The following is a 24186-nucleotide window of genomic DNA, read 5'->3' on the forward strand; positions in this document are numbered from 1 at the left end:
CACATCAATGGAAATGGACTGGGCAGGGGAATAGTGACAGAACTCAAAAGGATTCTGACTGACATACTGAGATGCTGGAGATGCATCCACACAACGGGGAGACCAGGGGCAGAATCCATCCAGCACAGCCCAAACTGAGCCGTTTCTGCAACACAACAGCTGCCCTCCCTAAGTGGAAGGACACCAATTTACTCTGGCCTCTAAGCACCATCTAAGCCTGACCATCACGAATCCATGCATCAGCAGCTCACACACTTGGTTGGTTCAACACCAACCAAGCTCCCTTGAAGAACATCTTAAAACCATCTTTTTATTCCTAGTAGTATTTGGCAGTGAACACACCTTTCAGAGCAGAACAGAGCATAAACCTAAATTCATGAACACAGACTCATAAAATTAAAGCATCAAAATGTGTATTTAGGCAAACATACAAATTTACCTAATTTTTTAAAAGCACATAAATACTTAACCTTCACTAAATGTAATATACTGACTGTAAATATAATATACACCCAGAATTTGGCAATGAGATTAAGCATGAGTACTTTACAAGCATTAAAATCTTGAAAATTAAATTTCTGGGTTTGTTTTGTTGTTTTTTTTTTTGATGGCATACCTGCAACATAAAAAAATTTAAAAGGGAAAAATCCTCATAAACACGCATGAAATGTCTTCAGGGTTTCAGTTCATTTTGTTTCCTTAGTACTAAATGTGCAATTCTACCATAGTATCACCACGGAAAACAGAACCCAAAAAATTCAATAGAGTGGAGCTGAACATAAAAAAATAGCAAGAGTTTATGAAAAAAAATAAAAATATTCTTTGATTGGTGCTATCCTAAGCACAGTAAGTGAGTGTATCATTCTCCATGGGAGATCACTATGCAATTTCTCACACACAGTAGCTGCCACCTTAACCAAAAATACAGAGAGGTGCAGAGGCAGCAGAGGAGAGGGAGAAGCATATAGGCAGTATTTAAGCTAAAACTGCTTTATACCAGTGATTTTTAAAAAATAATTATGTGCAAACAAGCGTTAATCTTACAAGTTTGAACCTGTGTTCAGCAAAGCTTCCTTACTCCCTTTCACACCATCTTCTTGAACATAGGTTACCTTTTGTATTCTATATTCTATTCTATTATTCTATTCTATTCTATTCTATTATTATATTCTATTCTATTATTATATTCTATTCTCTATATATTATATAATATAATATCTTCTACTATATTATTGTATTCTATTTACTCCTGATTCACAAATCCCTCTCAAGTATAGCCCTAATTTTAAGCAGAGCTGTGAAACAGTCTGCCATGCAAGTGATCCTTGTTTTCAATCCTAAATCATACCTGAATAGCAAGTGGTACCACACTCAATAACACCAGCCACTGAGCAAAACATATTGTCTATCAATACATGTTCGACCACACTTCAGCTGCAGCTCAAGCACTGCTTAGCAACTTGTATTATTTATTTGATGTGCTGTAAAGAATGAAAACATTTTACCTAAACCACACATACTTCTCTATTACAGTCACTTGAATTTCTAAATAGTCAACTTAGAAAAACCATTGCAGTATTAGTCTGGTGGGTCAGCTGTAAATTACCCTAAAAGGCCTCTTGAATAAATAAAGGTTTCAATATAAATTGCATTTTGCAGGCTCTTTCCTAATATACATTTTAAAATGCAGGTGTCATTAAAAGACTCAGAAAAATCTGTATTAAGTAGTCTGTGACAAGAGAGAAAAAAAAATTCCTGAATGATGCTAATGGAGATGACAATTTCCATTAGGATTCAAATCTATTACTTAGGCTTCTAGGGAAAAGCCTCACACACTTTCTGGTTTCTGCTAGTTAAACACAATGAGATTCTAGCTAAATTCTTTAGCATGATAATCACAAACAACCTCTAAGACAATTTCCAGTAAATTGAGTTGACAGATGTGCATGAACATGGCAATAGAATCAGTCCCACTTGGTAGCAGTAATTTTGCCTTCTACTAATTGTATTAGTCAGATGATTACCTTCTAGCCAGTCCTAAGTCAGGAGCAGGTTTAAATGCTTCTCCAGATCAGAACTCTAGATTTTGCAGAACCAAGTCCTACATACAAAATTACACAGGCCAAACTGTGTCATTTGAAAAGATTTATTTGTAGTTATGTGAAATACCCATGGTCTGCTAAGCAACAGGCTGGGGGGTTTTGGAGGGGAGTTGGTTCACTTTTTGGTTTTTGGAGGGTTTTGTGGGAGGGAGTAAAGTGGTTTCATTACACCTATTTACATAATTCTTCAATTGATAAGGTAATTCTGTTGTTTATTAATTGCCTCCATTAAATGGTCAGGATGATACAGTGACATAGGAAGAGTTCACTGATCCAGTCCTGAAGAGTTTGGAAAAGATTCCATCCTAACTGTAGCCAGAAAAACAAAAGCCAAAACAAACAAGAAGGGGTATGACTAACTCACTTAACAGACCAGGCAGTTTTTAAATTATATTCACTATCTTATTATAGCTTAAAAAAAAAAAATTAAAAAAAAAAAAACCAGGAAGATCAACACAGAAACAACAATTCAAGAAGACAGGTATTTCCACTTGTTATTCTATTAATCTCCTGCTAGTTTGTCTATTTAGCTCTATTTCCATATATCCAATAATACAAACAATTAAGAAAGCAATCAAGAAAAATGAGGCATATTTTGATGCATTTACTGTTAAAGTGAATGCAAGTCAGCATTTTCAGAGTTTATAGTTCTCATTTAAGAAAAAAATTTAGTAACAAAAGTAGTGATGTGAATCATGTGACACCAAATTTTGCCATCAATAGAATATACTTTTCCCATGTATATAAAAAAAAATCCCTACCCTTAATTGACTTGAGTCACCATCAAGTCATTTAGGTGTGGTTCTGTTTTTCAGAGCTATTTCCCTTCCTTATAAATCTAATATTCACCAACTGGGTTTTGTCAACATAGCTTTTACTTGTGTTAGAGAATCAGACACTGAAAATTCAAAAACTTTGCTTTTTGTGCCAAACACTCTCCTTAACTCTTATAATTTCAGTAGGATTGCCACCAATGTCATATTCTTGCAGATTTTTTCACTGAGACTTTTACTTTAAGGTTGCAAGAATGATGAGTTACACCATATAGGAACTACTGGCAATTTAAAAGCAAAATCGTTGTATTAGACATTTATTTGGACAAACCACAAAGAATTTTGTTGCTCTTGTTCAAAAAGAAAAAGGTTAGGACAGCAATATATCAATAAGAAGTTGATATCTGGACAAAGAGAATATAGCTCTTTGTTAAAAGATACAATACCTGCCAAAATAAGCTGTGTGCATCTCCTCTAATGAGTTCAATAGTGTCCCCAATCTGGATGTGCAGTGGTGGCCCATCTTGTGCTGCTGGCTGTGGGATTCCACTGTAGTTCCGAATTACTTGCATTTTTGGTAAACCTGAAAAAAAAAATTTAAAAACTTAATAACACAAACAAACAGAAAAAATCCCAGAAGCCAGAATCCATTTTTATTTAATGATAATCTATAGAATCTGAAAACCAGGAGAGCAACCAAGGAAATTATGTCTTTAGCAGGTACACGACTAAGGCATGAGTACTTAGTATCATACCAGGCACAACCAAACAGAAAATAATTACTTTGGAAAAATATCTCTACCCCCCTTTCTTCTTGGGGTGAAGTGGATTTCATGTCTATGGGGACTCTTCCCTGTACATGTGCACCTGGCTCTGCATAGGGTTCAAATATTAATGCTTTCTTTGTAGTTCAAGGCAAAGGTTGCAATGAACTAGTATTGAAGGCAGCAATATGGATAATCTCATCTGCTTTAGAACAGTATGACCAAAAACCTATGGCTGATGTGAACATGGCCACAAGAGTGAGGATCACAATTCTTTTAGGTTTCTCACAACACTTTTTTTTTTTTTTTTTTTTTTTCATGCTATTATTTCTGCATGCATGTAGCAAAGCTTGGATCAATTGAAGGTTTCATTTTCAAGACAAGAACACTAGTCCTTCCACATCAATACTGACTGCATCTAGACAATGAAGCTGTGTTGGGGATATTATGTTTGGGGTTTTTTTTTTCCTTCTTTTAGGGAATAACCCACTTCTGTCAGCTTATAGAAAGAACTAAAGCACTACTTATAACTACAGTTCAAGAATGGAGACATAGGCATGTATCAAATGGAGGGCAGTCATTGTAACTTCAGTCAGAACATAAAACTGTGGATACTGTGACATCATGTTCTTATAACTTTAATAGCATTTAAAAAATTACAACATTTTAAGCATCATCAGCTAGTGTATTGCACTCAGAGAGTGTGCTCTGATACTATAAGAATACTTGAAAACAAGTGAAGCACCACCCACTCCATAACAAATATATTAAAGATTTAGATGCTTTCAGAAAAGCACTTTTGCACTCTGTCTACTGCCAAGGAAAGCATTTTATCACAACATAGCTATTTTTAATTACTCTCCCTCTATCTTTTAAAAAAATATAGAATAATTTTCCTGGCTTTAACTAAACATGGGATTTTCAAAATCATTATCATTAAGTGGGCATATTGATTTCACATCTTAACCAGTTTGTGGTTAAGAGTTTGGTAAGAATGTTTATTAATAAATACAGGTAAGAGCAACAGGCTGCAAGGTCAAGGTCACTGGGCTGCCATAGTTAACGTGTTTTTTGCCGGAAGGTCATCATTAACTTCATTCTAACAACACAGGATCAGCAGGCCCACAGAAGACTTACTTCTGTTGCAAAATCACTACTGTAATTTAGGTGGCAACAAACAGAAATACCCATTATCTCCTCTAAATTGTACAAAACATGAAAGAGATCACCTTCAGTAATTACTACTCTCTGTATTAATGAATAAATACTAATCCTAGGTGCTGATGAAACATTAAGCAAAGTAATACCAGCTCTTATGTTACTCAACCCAAAATGACACCTTAACTTTTACTGTTTCTGCAAGTTATCTGGCATGCTTAAAACGAGCACCTAATTACTAGTAAGCCATTATTCCACTTAGGCAAATACTAGACATTACTTTGTTTCTCAGCTGAAGGCTTTCATGCTTTCATGTACTGATTCAGCATCAACAAATGCTCCATGCACTGCACGGCAAACAGAAATAATGCTGCACACAAGTGTCTACTGAAAGCTGACAGCTTTGTCCTAATGCAAGGAAACCCCCCATCAGAATATGAATTATAGTTCTGCATATGTGATGAGTAAACTGTAAGCAGGTACTCATCTTAGAGACATACATGGACATCAAAACAAATACACAAAAAACTATTCACACTATAAAACCGTGTGTTTGGTGATGTAGTTTATCACATTTTTAGTGTGCAGATATAATATGCTTCAAACCCCACCCTTGGATCGAGCTCATCAGAATATGCTCAGGAAACAATCATGTACTTTTCAATGAAAATCCTGGTGGTTTTTGAAGATCCTATAATGCTTAAGTTATTAGTCATAAACATGGATAAAAGTACTTTTTATTTCTATTCCACTGGTAATTATGATTATTGGCATCTCTAAAAACCAGGCTAAGATAACTATGGGAAAAAAGGAGAAATTGTGCTGTGTCAACTAGCAGAATTATTCAAAAAGTAACACAGAATAAATCCTGTCAAAACATCCCATGCCCAGAACACTCGTGTATAATTCAGTATGCTTGATTCTGTAAAATCCTATGGCAATTTTGATTATAAAGTTACCTTGGCAGATGCAACGTTGGAAGATTTGCTCTAACACCTCTCGACATCACTAGAAATAATCCTCTCATTTAAATAGGATTTTGGGTTACAGCCTTAATGGAGTTTATTTTCTTGTTTCAGAACCCTCCTTAAAACTTGTTTGTTGTAGTGCCTACAGAAACTGTGATAACTACAGCACTCATTTGCTTGCTATAGCTGGTCTCTACTATGGTTGACACACAAAACTTATTTTTCTGCTGTCATTTTACCACCTATTTTATCCAATTGCTGTCCTTGGCTTACTCAGGAGTTCTTTGTGCTCAGCTCTGTCATTGCTATGAGTACTCACTGCCAAGCTCAATGCATGTGCACCACCACCACATTCACCTTAACCAGCACCTGGAATAACAGGGATACAAGGCCAGGATTCCAGAATTCCGCAACAGCAGACAGTGATCAATGACACTGCAATGTTATTCTTTCATTCAGACACTTCCATAATGAAGTGAGCTAGCTTCAAGGCCACGGATAAAAAATGCATAGATAAACAAGGGAAATTATATTTGGTTGCTAATTATTTTAGCACGTGTTAGATTTGACTGAGATTCTGAAATAGCTCAAAGTAAAACAACTGAAGGTAAATTCACTCTCCACCAACAGGAGTGTCTGAGTCACTACGGCCCATATTAATTTCAGAATCAATAGTAACACACATGCACACACAGCCTGTATCAATCAAAGATATAAAAGCACTGAGTGCACAACTAATATGTTTTGCTAGTTATATGAAAATATCAAAAGGACCTATCCCTGTCATATGATTTTAAACTTTTTTTTTTAATCACTTTTTCCAGGAACAAAAGACTATATGAAATCTTTAAATCATCAATCAAAAACCAATACATAATATCCTGGAATAGCCAAATTTTCATGGATACATGTTCTTCTCATAGAAATTTTCTCAGATCACCATTAAGCATGAAAAAAATACATGAGGTATAGAAAAAATAATGAATTGAGGGAGTCAAAAAGCTCCAAATAGAATGCTTAACTTCCTTTTCAGCATGCAATTATAGATTTGATTATAGTAGCTCAGAAAGAGTTTAGCAGATTAACATTGAGCTGGTGGACATTTAATTGGGCAGAAACTGGTAGGTCCTCACCTTTTAACATATCCAAAGGACAAACACTGGGGTGTGATGGATCCAGACCTATCCATCATTAACACACCAACCATCTCAAACAATCGATGAGCTTAACAAGCTTTCCCTAAAACAAATCTGTTGGCTCTTATTGTTCACTCTAGAATTCTGTTCTCTGTGCATTTACAATTGTGCTGGCTGTGGCTGGGGTAGTTTTCTTCAGAAAAGGCAGTAGGAGGCTAACTATGGTTAGAGTTTGTGCTGAAAACAGGTTTTGCTTGCACAATGCCAAGGCCTTTTCTGCTCCTTGCACCACCCTGCCAGTAGGCTGGGGGTGCACAAAAGCTGAGAGGGGACACAGCTGGGACAGCTGGCCCCAGCTGACAAAGGGACAAGCCACTCCATACCACAGCATGCTCAGGAGATCAAGCGGGGTGAGGGACAAAGAAGGGATGTTTGGAGTGATGGCATTGGCCTCCCCAGGTCACCAGTACAAATGCTGCAGTCCTGCTCTCCTTGGGGTGGCTGCACACCACACTGACCAAGGAACATGGGGAATGAACTCTCTCTTTTGCTCCTCTTATGTGTGCAGCTTTTGGTTTAGCTGTTAAACTGTCTTTATCTCAACCCATGAGTTCTCTCACCTTAGCAGTTTGTTCCTGGCTGGGGTTAAACCACAAGAAGAACCTTTTAATTTTCAGTGTGAATTAGTTCATGGCCAACTTAGATCCATTTAGAAACAGGAGCCTGCAAAGTTATTTTCCTTGTCTGCGTTTATTTTTATACTACAGTTAAAGGGAGCAATCATACCCCTATTAACCTTCATTTTGCTAGGCTAAACAAGCCAAGTTCTTTTAGCTTCCTCTCATAAGAGACCAATTCCTCTGAGGCAGTACACCAGCTGCTTTACAGAAGTTCAGACAGGCAAGATCTAGGATATTTTCCTGGTCTATCTTGACATTTTGTTTTTAATTGGCACATGGATTCATAACAAATATACTCATTAAGAATCCTGAGGACTTGCTGTAATTCAATAATGCAGACAAGACAAAGTGGCATTCTACAGAAAACTGAAATGCTTTGGAGTATAACTATGGATTATTTGTGACAGAAACAGTATAGAACCTCTATGCATTAATAAGTTAAGCATTTATAGACACTTCCATTGCAATGTACATAGCTGTAGTACTGGCAGTATCTGACAATTGCAGAAAACTTGTGGAACCCAGATTCCTACAATAGTCTTCACAGCCAGGCTCTGGGTCACAGAACTAACATAAATTGATGATCTAAATTGTAGCTCATGAGAAAAATAGAAAGCACAATAGAGTCAAGATTTATAAAGTACCAATTATGTTACATTACAGAAAAATAAAACCTTTCATAAACCATACCATTAATTTGATTATTTCATCTAATAATTATGAGTCAAGGAAGGAGGCTACAATTTAGAATTAACATAGTCCATAATAAGTTTGAATATCCGTTAGACTATGAAACAAAAAAAAAAATAAATTAAACTACTTGTATTCCTTACAGCAGCTCTGCATTTCTAAACAACAGTGAATGACACTCAGTTTCATGCAGAGATTCAAAAATGTTATTTTTTTGCTAACAACATGCATAATGCACGCCCTATTATGACCTCTACCTGTCAAAATTGATTCCAGCATCTGTTATTTCCAAGCAACACAAAACGTGGTTTACTCTTTGGGCAGGGATCATTCTAACACACAAAATAATGACACAGCGTATAGGAGAGCAGGGTTCAAAGGTGAATTTGTGGATAAAAATTATACTATTAGCAGAAAGACATGAAACAACTTTGTCTGCATTAAATATCCCTTCCTAGTTAATACGAAGACTTTCTTTTTCTCTACGAATACTATAGTCACCAAATATTTATAATCTGATTGGGAAAAAAACCCCCACTAAGCAATGGAATAAAGCCTCCTGACTTTATGAGGCTTTGAATCTGAAAGAGAATTTCAGACTATCTGACAAGGCCACATCCTGGTGTTTGCAGAAGCTCAAGAAAATAACATTGCCTTTCTTACAGGAAATGACAAAGGCTCACCAATTCTGCCCTTTCTTTCACCAAAACACCATTTTGGGTGCCTGTTTGGGACCTCTGAACTTGCTTTGACCCTTTTTGGTTTATATCTTTGCACTACAAACACAGGGAATGCAGTTCTGCTAAGAAATAAGCTGACATTCAGTGACTGATAAGCCTTCCACAGTAAAGCCCAGGAGGAATATTGCACCTGAAATCCCTGAGCAGGTACATCTCCATACATCCTCACACTGCAGCCACAAGTGAGGGCTGAGTGTCTCATGGGATTGGATGTCTGAACAGTGGCCCACAGTGTCAGGGGTCATTTTAACAGCACAAACTAAAGAGACACAGGAACTCATACTGGAAGAAGTTGTTAGTATTTACACCATGGTAAGTAAAATGACACTCTGAAGGTTTCTGATCAAGAAGCGTAACTGCAAATAATAAAATAACAAGGAGTTAGGATAGAAAAACAGATGGGTTGATAGGAACAGCAGTGTGAAGAACAGGTGGAACTGTTATACCTACAATCTGAGCATCCATGACACAAAATCACCAGCTTTGACACATTTTTTGGCAACATCACCTAGGTCTAACACTAATATTAAAAGCTAGTTAAAGGAAAACTCTAATTTGAGCACAGGCTACATGAAAACAAAGTCCTTTGGCATTCTCTGTATGTTCTTCCAGTCAGCTCTACTAGCTTCATTGTTTAAAATTCCTGTTCATAATCATTTTATTGCAGAATAAACTGTCAGCCTGGTTCTTCTGCCTTGCGTTTATCAGGAGAGCAGCTTGCCAACTCCCCATCAGAGTCATCTATCTCCACAACCAGCTCAAGCCAATGGCTTTGTTACAGCCAAGGCAAAACTTGTCTAGAAGCCTTCTCAGCAGGTGAAGGGACATGAGGAAAACAACACTACCAATCACTTAAAAAACCCCACTTACATACAATTTTTGAAGCTGTCTATTAATGCCTCAAAGGACACTAGGTTGGGGTGGGATTTCTTAAATTTGGGGCAAGTACTTGTAACTCAAATTACAGAATTAACATAAATGGAAGATGCCAGCACAGTCTATTACAAGCACTCGTCAGAGCAGCAGTGATTTAAATAATTACTATTGAACAAAATTAACCCAATTAGCAAGTACACAGACATACCTCAAAGAAGATATTTTGACTGAACTTTTAATTCTCTCAGTTTTAAGTCATTATTTCTGTATGTCATTGTAATTAGATGTTCTAATTTTAGGTACTGCTTTTAAGCCTTACATCCATAAAATCATAGAATGGGCTGAGGCAGGAACTTTAATTATCATCTCATTGCAGCCTTCCTGCCATGGACAGAGACACTTTCCATTGGACCTGTCTTTACTACCTAATCTATGTCTTCAAATCTCGTTTTTCAAAGATTCAATTTTTCCACCATTTCTCCTGCATATAGAAACTCTATTCTTGGCAGAGACCTCTGCAAAAATGGTCAATCATCAACCAGAATGAAAATGTGTGGGAGGAAAAAATCTGTCTGCTAACAGTCTGATCAACAACTTGTTAAAAGAAACAGAAAAACACCACAACTCAGGAAGTCCTGGTGCTCCCCCAGGTTCTGTAGATCTGATCATTAGCAAAAAGCCCCCTGGTAAGTGGCTGCATCTCCATTTTCTAGTTAAGATCCACACAAAACTTGGAACTCCATTGCAGATCATAGCGGGAGTTCACTGCAAGGAAAATAAACAAGACTAGCAATGTTATTCCATTTACAAGGCTGCATTTTGGAAACTGTATGAGTTCTGGTATTTTTCTACACATTTAGTTGTTTTTATATTACAGTAGTTTTGCTGCTTAAAGACTGATGCACAGACAAATGGGCATTTTGCCCTGCTCTGAACGTCAGTATGTGGCTTCACCTAAATGCTTTTGTCAGCAAAGAATTTTTGAGGATAACTGTCCTTAGCGACAATATGAGCAGCATTAATTAAATTAGCAGCATGGGAACATGGACATTCACCGGGGTGAACAGTCCCTTCTCAGTAGGAACTTTAAATTTCCAGGTTTTCCAAGGCAAGGTCAGCTTAGTGCTCCTATAAATACAGCACTTACTTTGATCAGAAATAAGAAACTTAGCCAAGAAAATCTAAAATCCAAACTAAGTTTCAGATTTTTTTTTTAAGAAAAATAACTTCAACAGAAAGTTGAAGCACTCTTCACCCTTAAGCAGGGACATTTGGCACATCGTGACTCTCATTTTAATGAGCATGAAAACTCACCTCCATGCAAGGGAAAAAAAAAAAAAAGGTACTACAAAAATGCTTCTGAAGAGCTGTGTTTTTCAACTTCAGAAGGGAAAGTCACAAGGGCTGCCTTCTGGGAAAGGAATTACCTTATTCTTATTTAGATGACCAATGACCATTTGTCTCTCATGCCCTTAAGGGTGGTTCTGTTCCTAAGTCTCATAGATTCACTCCTGAGGTTTAATTTACTTTTGTGTCTCAAAACAGAAGGAAAAGAAACAGTAAAGATTTTGGGAAGTCAGGCGACAAAATGTTACAATACAAAAGAAATAAAAAAGTTACACTGCTGAAAGAATCTATAAATGCCAACCCAATCCCAATACCCAACAGCAAACCACAGCAAGCATTTTCATAAGCTGTATTGGCATTGTTCAAACACTCAGACTTCCCCTGTAGCACATACATTTGTCTTTGTAGATCTGTATTAATTCAGAAAACCTGAACATGTCCTAGATTGAGAACTTCAGATTGCAAAGGCAAGGAAATATGTCCAAAATAACAGAAATTTCTTGTGCAATTCCAAAATTACATCTTAAGTTTTTCTACTCCAACCCAGGGAATTTCTCAAAAGAGAAGGAGGACTCTCTCCATGACTGCACTGAAAGAAAGCAGAGAGCTGAGAAAAGTCACTGACTGCCTAATGGTCACTGCCACATACTTTTTGTGATTCATTCTGTGATTTATTAAGTTAGTGATAACTATTTTTCCTTCATTGACAGACCCTGGCTCCTTTTTCACAACATGTTTTCTTCCCAAACAAGTGTTAAGGACAAGCTCTTGTTGTTTTGTGTAATTTGAACTCCAAATGTTAATTCAGGACTACTCCTTCCTTGGAGTAACACAGGCAGCTATCCTTGTTGGAGTAAAGGATTTTGGAATTGCCTGGATTGAATAGAGTCTCAGCACTTTGAACAAGTCTTAGAAACAGCTGAGCATTAGAAACAGCACGGGAATAAAACAACAAAGAATAATCAGGTTCAAAAACTCAGTTTTCATTTGTTTTGACAAAGTAATGAAATCTCATCCTTTTAATGGCGTCTACGAGATAAATTAGGGATACAAACTTTAAAAATCATGTTGCCTCAAAAGTAAGAGGCTTCATTTTTTATTTTTTTTTTAATTAAGCAAAATGGAGTTTTGGCATATGAATTAAAAAGTGTGGTACATGTGGTGCTGCTTTTTATAAAAGCACATGGTATGAAGATTAACCAGCATTAATTATCACATCTTTTAATGTGATGCCATAGACAGGCATGGCATTCTAATTCCTGTATTTGTTCAAACATGAACCTGCCCTGAGGGGCCAACAACTTGCATTGGGCAGATCCAATAGATGAAGGTGTGTCCAGACAGTGGATTACGTGCAGCAAACAGCTCTGAAAAACTGGGAGAAATCTTGGAATATAGACGTCCATTATTCCAAAGAAGTAATTTTTTGGAGCTGTACCTTAAATGCTAACTTCTCCACGCCCAGGGAAAATTCTGCAGCAAGCAGTAAGAGGAAAAAAGGCTTGAAAACAGGAACCCCACTTTGGAAACAGAATTTAATACTGCAAAATGCCATTAATCTTGTACAGGACCTAGTGTTGAGAATTCACACACCGAATAGTTTTAAAACCAACATATAATCCATGAGAATACATATCTATGCCACCTAGAATCTTTCAGAGGTCTTATACTGAAAAACACACATCGCTGAAAACGTGCTGACATTTTATTCATCAAGAATTGCAAAAATAAGAATTCAATTCTCTTTCATGCAATTTCTTTTGTGCTCAGCATTGACTAATAGCATCTGCCTCCAAGATGAAAGGCCTTAGTCTCCCATTTCTGTTACCTACGAGAATTAAATTCTCTGGCAAGAGAAGCATTTTAAATTATTACATAATGTGAAAGGAAAGTGGCTGATGCCTGGCAAAGCAGGCAGGTCCCAGCACATGACAAACCATTTTGCCTGCACGCACCCTTCTCGTAATGCTGTCTAATCCTTCAGCTTTTCAATTAAACACTCTCATGATGTTACTCTTAAAGCCATTTTTATTCTCTGTGGCCTCTCTCCTGCTTACAACAGATACCTCTTTTACTTCTTAATTGATAGTTCTTTGCACACATGCAAAAAAAATTTCAGGCCTTGTACACCTTTTTTGCATGCAAGCATGAGCAGACAAATGTTGCCAAGAATTATGGAATTATATTAAAGCAATGAAAAGACACCGTTGTTGCAGCTAAAACAAACCTGCTCTTAAAAAATATGCCTACTTATTTCTGGTCTTATATAAGCTACAGCAAATAAATTCCATTCATTGAGAAAAGAGAACTTGTTTTCATTACAGAGTATTTGTGCTATAAAACTAAAAAAGGATGAATGTGTATTTCACTGTTAACACCACAATGCAGTTAAAATTGTTTATACCTAAAGAGTATATACTTGGGAATTTTTTTTATGCTGCACACTTTGCATATTTGAACAACTGGCCATCTATGAAAACAAATTCTAGAAAATCCAAAATGCATCATATTTTGTGATGCCTCCAGCTTTCCCATGAATTTTAGTATCCTTAGGCTCACTCAGCAGATTTACGAAGACAAAGGCATTCAAACTACAATGATAATATCCACTGAGTATAAATATATATATCTTACAAGCTTTTACTGTCTTCATTTATGTCAGCCTTTCTTTTCTTACACAACTAGTCTATGAAAATTTTTATGCTATTCTGATACACATGGGGTTTTTCCACCCACCCTTTTATCAAAGAAAAAGATTTTAAATTTTTAATAAAAATTTTCCAATAGTTTACAAATTTAAGTAGATTAATTTTCCATGTCTAACTATAAGTAACTTCTTAAATTGAAGATTGCTTACATGATGAATAAAAATAAGCTTTAAAAGGCTCTTCTTTTAAATGCAAAAATGAAATCATACAACGAAACAATCCATCACTTGATCTTTGTGGCAAAATCAAGACGTTATTGGTAAATTATCACAGGCAATAAAGATAGGTATCAAATTTAGTCTCTGTCAAGACATCAGTGCTGCCACAGTATTGCCAGATATAATCACGCTGCATCTCACATATTTTTGCTTCTTTCTCTCCCTGTCAAGGAAACTCCCCTATATTTGTCTGCACAATAGTGAAGGTTCTCCTTCCATTTCCTCTTTTCCTGAGTCTGAATGTGGATTATGTCCTCCAGCAAAGTGTGAGAGTTGTTAAGACAGAAACCATACCCAAAAGCAAATCAAGTATGTGGGCTGATATCCCACGTAAGTCAGGATGACTTATCTCACTTATCTCCTCGCTGAGGCTGCCACCACTGCCTCCCATGACCAGTCTGCCAATATCTCACTGAAGTTATTTAGCCTGTGACTGAGTGATCCATAGATTGAAAAGAAAGGCAGTAAGGGGAAAAAACACCACACCTCGTGGCAACAGTCCGTAGTTACATCAAAGAATCACCAGAGATCAAACTGACAGCAGCAGAACACCCAGACTTGGTTCTTTTCCCCAAAATACTGCCCTGACACAGAATACACCTTAGACACTTAAATCCCAGCATTGGCTCTTTAAGGTGAGTAGATCATTCAGTGTTTCTCAGGTGTCTGAGCCTTGTACAGAGCAACACACAATTACAGAGTTTAAATCAATACCACCAGAAATGGACAAATAACAAAACTGGCACACAATGCACAGGAGCAGTGGGAGCTTTAAGTTCCTATCATTAAGCCTCATACTCTTTTCCTTTTCTGCCTTTCCCGTCCCCATGATAAAGCAAAAAAGGGGAGGGTGAAAATTCTAGGGCAACCTGTAGGGCCTTCTGTAAAGAAGAAATAAAGAAAAAAAAAATGTTGTAGAAGATACACCAGCATTAAGTGAATTGCAGTGTACCAAAAACGATCCCTGCCAGTCACTAGAAGAGTGCCACTGCCAGGAGTGTAACGTTGTTCTGGAAGGAAAGCTCTGATCCATACATGCAGCTTTTATTACACCATATTTCATGCTATTTGCTGCTGTCAAACCCAATTAAGGAAAAATTCCAAGAAGAGTAAACATCAGACTTTATTGTCTGGACTAAAAGACGGCGCCTGGTGCTCTCCCCTCTCCCCCATTCCCATTTCTTGGTTAAAGAATAACCTCTAAGGTTAACCGACTGAGGCACGTTTTCAAGGTATCAGATAATGAAGTTACTTTTTAATTCCCTGTTGCACACTGAAGCTTAAGAAACACAAGTTATAAGAAGAGCAAGACTGAACACGTCTTCTATTTATTTGCAGGTCAGCAAGAGCAGCAATGAGGGCTGAACTCCAAGTTCTTTCACTTGATGCCTCAGAACAGTACTTTACCTTTTTGCCTGCATAAACCACACCTAAGGGTTAAAACTGAATAAATTGATTCTACTGAAAAATCCATCAGATCAGGTTTTATAATGTCACTACTTGAAAATGCTAAGTACCAAATAAATTCAAACATTACATTGCTGAGCTGTTAATTATGATCTGCAAGCTATTTCTTAAAACAACTCAGTATCATAAAAATAGATAGTTATACGTGAAGACAATGTTTTAAAGAAACTCAGTTGTCATCAGTAGATGTCTCAGCACAAATATCTGACAGTTGTACAAGGCAGACTAGTAAAGCCTACTACAGAAACAGCATTTACAAGTATATGGATAATATAATATAAAGACTACAAATACTTTTTAAGAACAAGTCAGGGACATTGTTTAGAGTTCTTTAAAGCAGACAATGAAGAAGCAGGATTATATATTAATATGGATTAGCAAAATAATTTTACTAGGACTCGCAGTGAGGCTCTCTTCCACCTTATATGATGTAAGAGGAAATTTTCCTCCCCTGCCCCCGATAAAAAAAAACCAAAAGGACATATGTTGTGTTTTATTCACAGTATTTTTTTTAAAAAAAGAAGGCAGTGTCCAGAAGGGTCACCCTTCTGGAGAAGGTGCAAAAGCATTTTTCTAAAAAGAACACTATTTGCAAAGGACTGAAGGGAGATTTCATGAACAAAAGGATTCAATATCAGAGAATAACCCTGGCTGGAAGGATCTTTTAAGGCCATTTGGTCACACCTTCATCAAAGACTTAAAGGAAGATATGGATTAGGATAACGGATGTGGATAATGGATACAGATAAGTAGGCTATCACTCCTACACCATGATGGAGTGTGAAACAGGTATCATCACAGAGACAACAGATCTCAAAGTAATTGCTAAGTAGTTTTTACAATTAGTTCTTCAATATCAAAATGTACCAATACTAAGAAATTACTTGTGGCAGACACAGAATAAGAAAGACTGACTGCTCTTGGACCTAGAAGCATGCAAACAAGCAAACAAAATGGTAAGACATAGAGAAAAGCTTCTGTATCAGAAGAATTAAACAGATAGTAGCACTTCAGGCTAGAGGGCACACGACTGGAGGGGATATGACAGACAGCTCATAAGTGGCATAATAGGGACCAAAGTACTCATTATTTCCTTATTTATTATTCATTCTCTTGATCCAAAAACATAGAGGCACCAAAGCAATAGGTAGCAGGTTAGAAGCAAACAAAAAGATGTGCTTTATTCACACAACTAATTACATGAGTGACAGTTAAAGGATGTCGTGAAGATTTTAGACTGATTTAAAAAGTGGTAATTAAAACACATGGAAGGACAATTAAGAGCTAAGAAACGAATACAGGTGGGAAGTACCACAGCACCTTACCCCAAATTCTATCCCTTAGCATCCATTTAATTGGCCACTGTTGAAGGGATCCTGAGCTAGCCTGGCCTGCAGCCTAACTCAGCTTCATTGTTCCCTTCTCTGGGAATCTCAAAGTGGTGAGCAGATTAAAAACTCTCCTGAAGAGCAGCATCAGTTTCTCAGGCTCTTGCCTCTGGCCTCTTCTACCAAGCTTTAAAACCTTCCTCAGGCAAAAGGCAGAGGCAGTTTGGGGAGCTTCTCTTGTGTGAATCTTCAGCAGTCTTTTTTCTCCCATGGGATGGCTGCTTTCAGTTTTATAATGTTTCCCAAATTCTTTGTGTGAGAATTACTTTGAAGTAGTGATCAAATACTGATTTAGTTAAATGAGTGAGCCACAAAAAAAAGAAACCATATGCTTTAGAGTACTGTTAAAATTCAGTTACTTTTGACTATTTTTAATCATTCATTGCCTTATTATCTTTGCTTTGCCTTCTGAGAATTACAGCACCCTAAAGATTAAAATCAGATATGAAAATAGATGGGTAAATGCAATATTCCTCTTGAAGATGAATAAGAGACTTGTAACTCCCAATAAACTCCACCAAATACCAGGCAATTCCCTTCCACTTGCCAAGGTAAGTAAAGGCAAATTTGGGCCATATAGCTGCTGGCACAGGTCTCTTCATTTTTTTTTAAATAGTGCTGCACTACTTTTGTGTGTATTTAAAATACAAAACAGTGTAATTTTTTATTTTATTGATCACACTTGTATGCTCATTTTGTCCACCTCTACTTGACCTTTTCCTTTTTTCTTCCTGACAACTTCCTTGTAGTTATCTCTAAACAGTGACGTTTTGCTTAAATAGTTGATGCTGGGTGCTTTTATGCAGAAAAAAAAGAAAGATACTGAAGGATTTTTAACCCACCTCAGTTTAAAAATTATGTTAGTATATGGATAGGCACATATTGGACACTATTGTTTCTCTAAGAGAAAAATAAAATGTTAATTGCTTAAGATGTAGAGAGTCCCCAAAACACATCCAATAAGACAAAAGAGTTTAAATCACTCAACTCCAAACTAATCTTGCAATCCAACCAGACAAGGATGAAAGAGTTTGACAAAATAAATACATTTCACCCTTTGGCATCTGGGTCTTCTGATGTTTAATTAAAAGAAAAGGCTAAAGGCTATGTTCTTCTCTGAATGCTAGTTCACTGCTGAGATGCCAAGAGGACAGGCACCTTTCAAACACCTCTCCCCAACAGGAATGTAAAAATAATTTAAATTTAAAATAAAAAACCCCAAATAAAAATCATTAAACTGCATTTGAAATGCTTCACTGGAAGACAAAACTCTGCTTCACCTTCCAGAAACGCATTAGTGGAAAATTTCTCGGTGCAAAACATTAGACATGTCTTTTCTTGCAACACAATAAAGAAAAATTTATTATTTTGTGAAGCACTGTAGAGGAAAGGAAAAAAAAAAAAAACAGGCTGAGATCTTGAATGTAATACATATTTTTAATAAATATGTGAGAGAAATTAATTTGATCTCACAAATTAGGCCACACAATTCAGTGTATCCCTGTGTCTGCTGTTGAGGCCCAGCTGAGAGAAGCTGTCCCATGACATGGCACCACAAAAAACTCACTGACTTGTTTCAAACACCAACCCCATCTCAGCCACTTGATGTAAAACGTGCTCCAACATGTCCATCAGCACCAAGAGGTGGTCAGGTTGGAGCAGCAAAGTCCCTCAAAGAACTCCAAGATTCCACGCCGTGTCAGTAAGCAGCATCACCCCTCTCCTGCCAAGGAGGGTTGTCTTTGCAGCAAGTGTGCTCTCAGCTGCCCCATTCAGCTGTCCTCACCTGCAATTCCTCTGCTCCGCAAAGATTCCTAGAGACAGGTACTGGGTACCTTGAACAAAGTGCTTCCATGCTGTGTAGAAAAGGAAGAAGTATCCATAGCTGAATAAAACCCAGCCAAAAGTTAAACATTGTGTCGTGTATATGTAAAAACAAACCTTGTTTTCACTTCTGTAGCTTGCTTAAAACATTACCGTGCAGAGAAGTCTTAAGTTACTTAGTAAACCTAATGCTCCCCAAACATTTTTAAAGTCCTCAAACTTTGTCAAACAACTATTTCTTCACTAGAGGAAGTTTCACAAAACACTTCTCTTTGCTCCAGTATTCCTTCTGGCTTTCCTCAATGTAATTTACAGTCCCACTCATTTTGTCCAGCTATTAAAACACATCATTATGTTCCATGCTAACAGTATCTAAAGCTGGACAGAATGCCATATGTATATTCTAGTACTTGAGGGATTGCTATTCACTCCCACATTTTGTTTACAGGAAAGATAATTACATAACAGTATTAAATGTATATGAAAAACACCTATAATGTATTTCTTGATTCTATACACAGGAGTTCATTTATCAAAGCAAAAAGATGGCACTTTATTCATCCAGATAAAGACAATCCTAATCAGGAGATACATGACATCAGTCAACTCTCATGAAATACTGGGGGCTTGTTTAATACGCTGCTTTTTTTTTTTTTTTTTTTTTTTTGTAGACCTTTTCCAGTGGCTTAAAACCAAGATAAATTCTTATTCTCAACACTGATACTAACAGCCAGTTAGTCAGTACTGAGCCACCACCACCACAGCCAGAATCCCAGGTAGCTGCTGAAGTGGAGAAATAAAATCCTGAATGCCTGTTTTCAGGACTGGGCTTTACAATGCAGAAGGTTCCCTTTTCTCACCCATGGAATAGGACATTCTCTATCCTGGGCTGGGTGAGAAAGACAACAGCCAATCAGGGCTACTAAGGACAAAAAAATGAGCGACATGCTTCAAATTCTTAGTTAAAGAGTAGTTTTATCTATGACAACTGCATGCCTGGCAAAGACTTATCTGCTGGTTGGGCCATCCCAGCCTTTGAGTTTGAGCCAGATTTGACTTTTGGCTGTGCAAACGCTCAGAGTGGCACTGAAATGGAAATCTGAGTTAGACCTGCATATTATAGAGCACACTGTGTAAGAATTTGTTGAAATACCTCACAGTCTAGCATGCTTCATTCTTAACTGAAAAGAAAATTTAAACTGACAATATGACACTATCCCCTAATTTTTACTCCAAAGACAAGAAGCAAACACTACCACACTACACAAACACCTGAATATTGTTTCACTGCTTACTAATCACACACATATAACAATGACACAACCTAGTTAAAAGAGTCCAAAATCCAATTTCAACAAAATATGAAGCATAAAGTAGCTTATTTCCCACTACAGCTAATGAAATAAACCTATCTCCGGTATTGTACTCCTCCCTACACAGATTGTTGTTGTTTATTATATACTTCAGGCCATAAACCCAGGGACTCTCTTCAGATCCTGAGGGTATTTTTATAATCTGTGTAAAACCAATATTGGAGGGTTCACAAAGCAAGTATGGACCAGACACCAACCAGAAATACAAATAACTCTTTTTAAAATTATTATTTGAACTTTGAATTCCTGGGCTGAAAAATACAAGCCATTACATTGTATACATGACTTGCTAGTATTGTGTCCCTCCATCCCCAAAAAAGTCAGACAATATTTTACTTTCTGCGAAGGAAAATATATTAGTTCTGGTCCTCAGTTCAGAACTGAGGCTTTCTAATCTTTAATCCTTGCTTATAAAGCAATCAGCTGTTTAAGAAGTCAGAGCATGCTCAGCAGTGATCTTTCACAGATCAGATTTTGAGTTTAATCTACAATGAATCTTGACTACAAGGCTTCTAGCATTCTATTTTTACCAAATTTATCCTTCTGATATGAAATATACTTTCACACTTCTAGAGATTAAAATTCCAATGTTTATATTAGCAGAAATGTTTAGGGTAAAACCAGTATCAAAAACACTAAGCTGTGAATCTATCACATTTAGACTCTTTATACTGTAATAAAAAAAAAAAAGGCAAACATATACTCTACTATTTCAATAGCTGAAAAAGACAGTATTTTTTACTCATATTAAAATAAATACAAAATTATTTCCTTTATAAACATTTGTCAGACTGCATCATCCTTCTTAGGAATTCACACAGTAAGAATTTGTGCCTATGAATATACATAGGAATGCTTCATTTGTCATTTCAGCCTATAGTGTAAATCCCATGCTTAAACATATTCCCTACACAAGATTAAAATGTCATATAATTCTCATTTCACATGCCCATTCTATGCAAAAACTGACACCAGTCTGATCACTTCTCAGATGTATTTAAGCAGAATCATGTTGTTCTACTGTCACACACAAGCTGTAGACCAAATTTTCCTGGGTTTAGAGCTGCAGGTGTATCCACCAGTTCACTTCATCAGTGGATTTATTATCTCCTGCGTAATCCAAAGGAAGGTGATTTAAAACCTGTCCCACTAAAACGTAGCAGATGAAGTCGTTCAGGAGGCTCCCTGCAACTGGATTGCAGGCTGAAGGGCTAGTGCACAGCGTAAAGACAAAGAGTATTTTGTCAGATTTCCAGTGTTTTCTTCACCTGCACAGTTTCTGCACACTTTTTGTTTTGTACACATGGTCTTCTCTTGACTGTGTTCATTTCGTGGGAATTTCTCTGCCTCATCATCCATTAATCCTTTTTCCTTCCACCCTTCCTTCTTATTCAGCACAAAGCAAATCTTGAGGAGGAAACTGTCACTGTCAAAGCTTTTAACCCAACTTCAAAGAAAAACAAAGGAAAAAGCCATAAACTAACTGATTGCCTTTTGGGTGCTTCAGCTAGATAGGTTCTGTCAGCAATCAGCTTTACCAGCAGGGAACAAGATATTTTAACCCAGTATCCTCCCATGGTTTTGTTTAGACCATCCTTCAGCTTGCACTACTGCTCATCAAATTCAAATGATTTTTCATTCTGGACTAAACTGTGTCAGCAAAGGTTCAATTTGACTCTAAGCATAAAAAAAGAAGCACCAATGCATTAACTTGACTGTGCTATTCATTATTCTTTACTAAAACGGCCAAGACAGACGTAACAGAGCCATCTTGACAAACTGCAACCCAAAATATTTGTGTTTACTGCTGATATCAAACTCCATCAATATTTATTCACTGCAGGTGCTGGTTATTGATTCACAGCAAGTGTCTGATCCCTAACCTGGCACCCACATGCTTCACACCAGCACTGGCTGCAGCAGCAGCACACCAAACCTTCTAAAGACAAAGCAGTCAGGGCAGTCAACCTCTTGACCACCTCTCTCAGCAAAAACGGCATCCTGGTGCTCAGACTCTTCAGAACTTCACATGGCAGTGCTCTTGGAAAGCTCTGAGGCTCAGTGTAGTAATGTCTGCCTGACAGGACTGATCTCTTCCAAGTGCTGCCCTCTGCATCCGTCTCTCAAGGTGATGTGCAATCTGATGAACAGTAGCACTCAGATTATGCAAAACAGATGCCAAGAGTTTGCCAAAGACTTTAAAAGTTATGGCCACTGAGTTACAGGAGGATACAGAATGCCTACCCTGACAAAAATGCAAAACAAAAAGCTCATTTCATTTGAAAACTGACAGTATATATAAAGAGCACATTAGTATGTAATGTATTTCTCGTTATTTAAAACCTTTAAAATGTCAGAAGTAATTCTGTAAGAAGTCTTCTAGTGCCATGTCTCTAATAAAGGGACTTAAAGTTCATGCAAACAGTCTGCATTTCTTTTGGCTTTCAAAAAATTATAAGGACCAAGAAGTTCACTCCATAACAAGATTATCCCAACAATTCAAAGAACTGTTCTGTGTAAGTAAATGGACAAGGCAGAGGGCAAGCAGAACTGTATTTTAGGCATTGGCTATCTGCAGCTTTTAAACACCTACTTAATTCGACTACTTTTGATGATTTCAATGTACTTAGCCTTCAATAAAAACTACTTTTAAAGTATCCTTGTATATAAAGATCCTGCAAACACTTCTATCAGACTTCAACAGCAACTAAACTCAGCAGTATGCTCAATAGGTTCTCAAAGCTAAATTACTTGACCTTCTGTAACTCCCTATGAGACAGCTGTGTTTTAAGGGACTGAACCTGTAAGGACTATTCTGCACACAATTACACTTCACTGCACATGCACCAATGAATGGGAAGAACTCAGTCTTGTTAGGAAACACTCGGAAGAAATCATCCCCTTCTGCATTATTTAATTCCTACCCTTGATGTTTTCCCCTCTGACTCTATTAATTTTCAGAGTTACAGGGTGCTCATTTTTTTTCTTTTATGACTGCAGCCGTCACGACACAGAGAACAATTTCTAGAACCTTGAAGCAGGTTTATTTTGCTAGAGGGAACAAAGTGACGATACGTGTTCCAAAACATGTCAAAGGTACGTGAGTAAGAAAGGTGTGGTCTGCTTCAGCTAGTTACAACATTTAGACTTTCCAAGCCAAGGCAGCTGCAATGCTAGTGGCACAACCAGCATTCCTACTTTTTGAAAAGTGCTTAGCTCTGCCAGGCTATAATGTGGTGTACACAGAATTGCCATCCTGCTTAATGTTTAATTCCAACTATTCTCAGATGTCCACATCTAGAAATATTTAATAATACACAGCTTACTTGTATTCCAAATAATATCTGCATAACAAATCTCCAGTAATTAAACCATACAAGAAACATAAAGGACAGAAATGTAATTACTGTAAAAAATGGCACTAAAAATATCACACAGTTGCACTGAAAAACATTGAATATTTTATACAGACATATGATGGGTCTCCAGAGGAAATGTTCACCCACTTGAGTACACAACCTATAACCAAGCATTTAATTTTCTTAAGGGCTGCTGCTGCCATGATTCCACCGAAGTATCTAGTATAAACTAACAGGAAAAATAAAATCACTTTGAAATTCAGTATAAAACTGCAACTGGTTTACACCTTTCAGAAAAGCAACTCATACAGTTCAGCACTGAGCACCACTACACTTAAGAGCCAAGAACAGACACAACTTGAAGACTTAGAACCTGAGCTTTACAAGCAACTGTCTGCCATTCATCCTTTAGTTATTTATTTTAAAACGACAGAGTACAGTAGGGCGGGTCATATTAACTGAAAGCCCAGAGGCATTTTGTTGTTCAAACAGAACTTCAAGAAAAAAACAAGGGAAAAAAGTTAGGAGTTCAACCAGCTGACCTTATCTCTGAAATCACAAACAGAGCAATCACTTTAGACCTTCACGACTTCAGCAGTCAAGCTCTCAGCACTG

At 37.1% G+C, this 24186-nt stretch overlaps 1 protein-coding gene across 3 annotated transcripts in view; it reads right to left on the minus strand.

Annotated features, from left to right (window-relative positions):
• Positions 1–24186, minus strand: part of VAV3 (vav guanine nucleotide exchange factor 3) — a 155120-nt gene that overhangs the window by 25516 nt on the left and 105418 nt on the right. For all 3 annotated transcript variants that reach the window (XM_066324575.1, XM_066324574.1, XM_066324573.1), the window contains one exon: positions 3322–3458. In XM_066324575.1, coding sequence (XP_066180672.1) covers positions 3322–3458 — 137 coding nt within the window. The remainder of the gene's footprint in view (positions 1–3321; positions 3459–24186) is intronic.

This window comes from Sylvia atricapilla, chromosome 9, assembly GCF_009819655.1.
Source record: "Sylvia atricapilla isolate bSylAtr1 chromosome 9, bSylAtr1.pri, whole genome shotgun sequence".
NCBI classification, from domain to species: domain Eukaryota; kingdom Metazoa; phylum Chordata; class Aves; order Passeriformes; family Sylviidae; genus Sylvia; species Sylvia atricapilla.